This window comes from Vigna unguiculata, chromosome 8 (assembly GCF_004118075.2).
Source record: "Vigna unguiculata cultivar IT97K-499-35 chromosome 8, ASM411807v1, whole genome shotgun sequence".
NCBI classification, from domain to species: domain Eukaryota; kingdom Viridiplantae; phylum Streptophyta; class Magnoliopsida; order Fabales; family Fabaceae; genus Vigna; species Vigna unguiculata.
Genome location: NC_040286.1, coordinates 25,133,091 through 25,134,893, shown reverse-complemented (window position 1 = coordinate 25,134,893; position 1,803 = coordinate 25,133,091). Strand labels below are relative to the sequence as shown.

The 1,803-nt window shown below is 28.6% G+C and overlaps 1 protein-coding gene across 1 annotated transcript; it reads left to right on the top strand.

Annotated features, from left to right (window-relative positions):
* Nucleotides 1-350: 350 nt before the first annotated feature.
* Nucleotides 351-1,583, top strand: LOC114195325 (rust resistance kinase Lr10-like). Its single transcript, XM_028085744.1, has one exon. It carries the CDS (start codon nucleotides 365-367, stop codon nucleotides 1,565-1,567), a length of 1,203 nt encoding a protein of 400 aa, XP_027941545.1. The 5' UTR covers nucleotides 351-364; the 3' UTR covers nucleotides 1,568-1,583.
* Nucleotides 1,584-1,803: the final 220 nt, after the last annotated feature.

The window sequence follows — 1,803 nt, the reverse complement described above, 5'->3', positions numbered from 1 at the left end:
TACTGGTCAACAATTTCTTTATAAAATATATTCAATTAAATATTTAAAATATTTAAATAACGCATTATTTTTGTGGAATATTTGTATCTCCAAAGTTTTTAATATTAAGCATTTTTTGTCTTGATGTTATGCATATTTTTTTTTTATTATTTATGAAGTGTTTTTTTTTTTGCAGTGTTTTTTCTTAATATTATAGAAGGTAATAGAAGTTATTTATTTCTCCCTTTAATAATTTACTCAATATAATAAGTTAGTTGATTTTTTTTTTCATTATAACCAACTTATTTCTCTCTATATGTTTTAGGGTCATACACTTCAAATTTTGACTAAACTTAACTTCACAGGATTTTTCCAGAGAATAAAAATGACCAGACGTTCATTACCGGTCGAGAATGATTTGGGAGAAGTTATAGGTCAAGATATTCTACCAATATTCATAATAGCTAGATATTTATTTATATTTTCACTTTTGTTAGTGCTAATCATCTATAAATGGCGAAGAAGACATTTTTCAATGTATGAAAACATTGAAAATTTTTTGTTAGAAAACAACATAAATCCCATTAGATATGAGTATCGAGCGGTGAAGAAAATGACTAAAGGTTTCAAAGTGAAGTTAGGAGAAGGAGGTTTTGGTTGTGTGTACAAAGGAAAGCTTCGAAGTGGGTTAGATGTTGCTGTAAAGATGTTGAGCAAATCCAAAGATAATGGACAAGAATTTGTAAATGAAGTAGCTACCATTGGAAGAATACATCATGTGAATGTAGTAAGTCTTATTGGATATTGTGTGGAAGGAAAAAAACGTGGTTTAATTTATGAATACATGTCTAAGGGGTCATTGGATCAATATATTTTCTCTAAAGAAGGAAGTGTTCCTCTAAGTTATGAAAAGATATATGAAATATCTCTTGGGATTGCTCATGGGATATTATATCTACATCGAGGTTGTGATGTGCAAATTTTACATTTCGATATCAAGCCTCATAATATTCTTTTAGATGATAACTTTATTCCAAAGGTTTCAGATTTTGGACTTGCAAAGTTGTATCCTACAAAAGATGGATCCATTATTTTGACTACAATAAGAGGAACATTGGGTTACATGGCTCCAGAATTATTCTACAAAAATGTAGGTGGAGTTTCTTATAAAGCTGATGTCTATAGTTTTGGAATGCTTTTGATGGAAATAACAAGTAGGAGGAAAAACTCAAATCCTCTTGCACAACATTCAAGTCAACATTATTTTCCTTTTTGGATTCATGATCAATTTAAAGAAGAAAAAAATATTGACATGAAAGATGCTTCAGAAATGGATAATATTCTCATGAAAAAAATGTTCATAGTTGCACTTTGGTGTATACAATTCAAACCAAGTGACCGTCCATCAATGAGCAAGGTTATAGAGATGCTTGAAGCAAAAGTTGAAACTCTTGAAATTCCTCCAAAACCTTCATTTTATCTTCATGAAATATTAGAGCATGGTGGTGCAATCTACTCTGATGAAACACCATGGAGTGATTCAATTAGTTCTAATGTGAATGTCGATACAAATATGCCTAATAAGTAATTTTTGGAATAGTTGATTTTGTAGAAGTTAATTATTACAATGGAAAGTGTGTAATTTAAAATTAAAGCTTATGCCTTATATATTGCTAGTTTATATTATGTGCGTGATTGTCTATAACTTTTTATTAGTGTCGATGTGCTTTTCTATATTTTTAGTTTTAATTTATACTCTTATCTTTAAAAATTAAATTTAATATTTCAAAGCTTTTGAAGAGATTTTAAAGAATAATTTTCTAG

Bases quoted from the DNA above. Each gene is read 5' to 3' on its own strand.
- LOC114195325 (XM_028085744.1), top strand. From the start codon at position 365: ATGACCAGACGTTCATTACCGGTCGAGAATGATTTGGGAGAAGTTATA.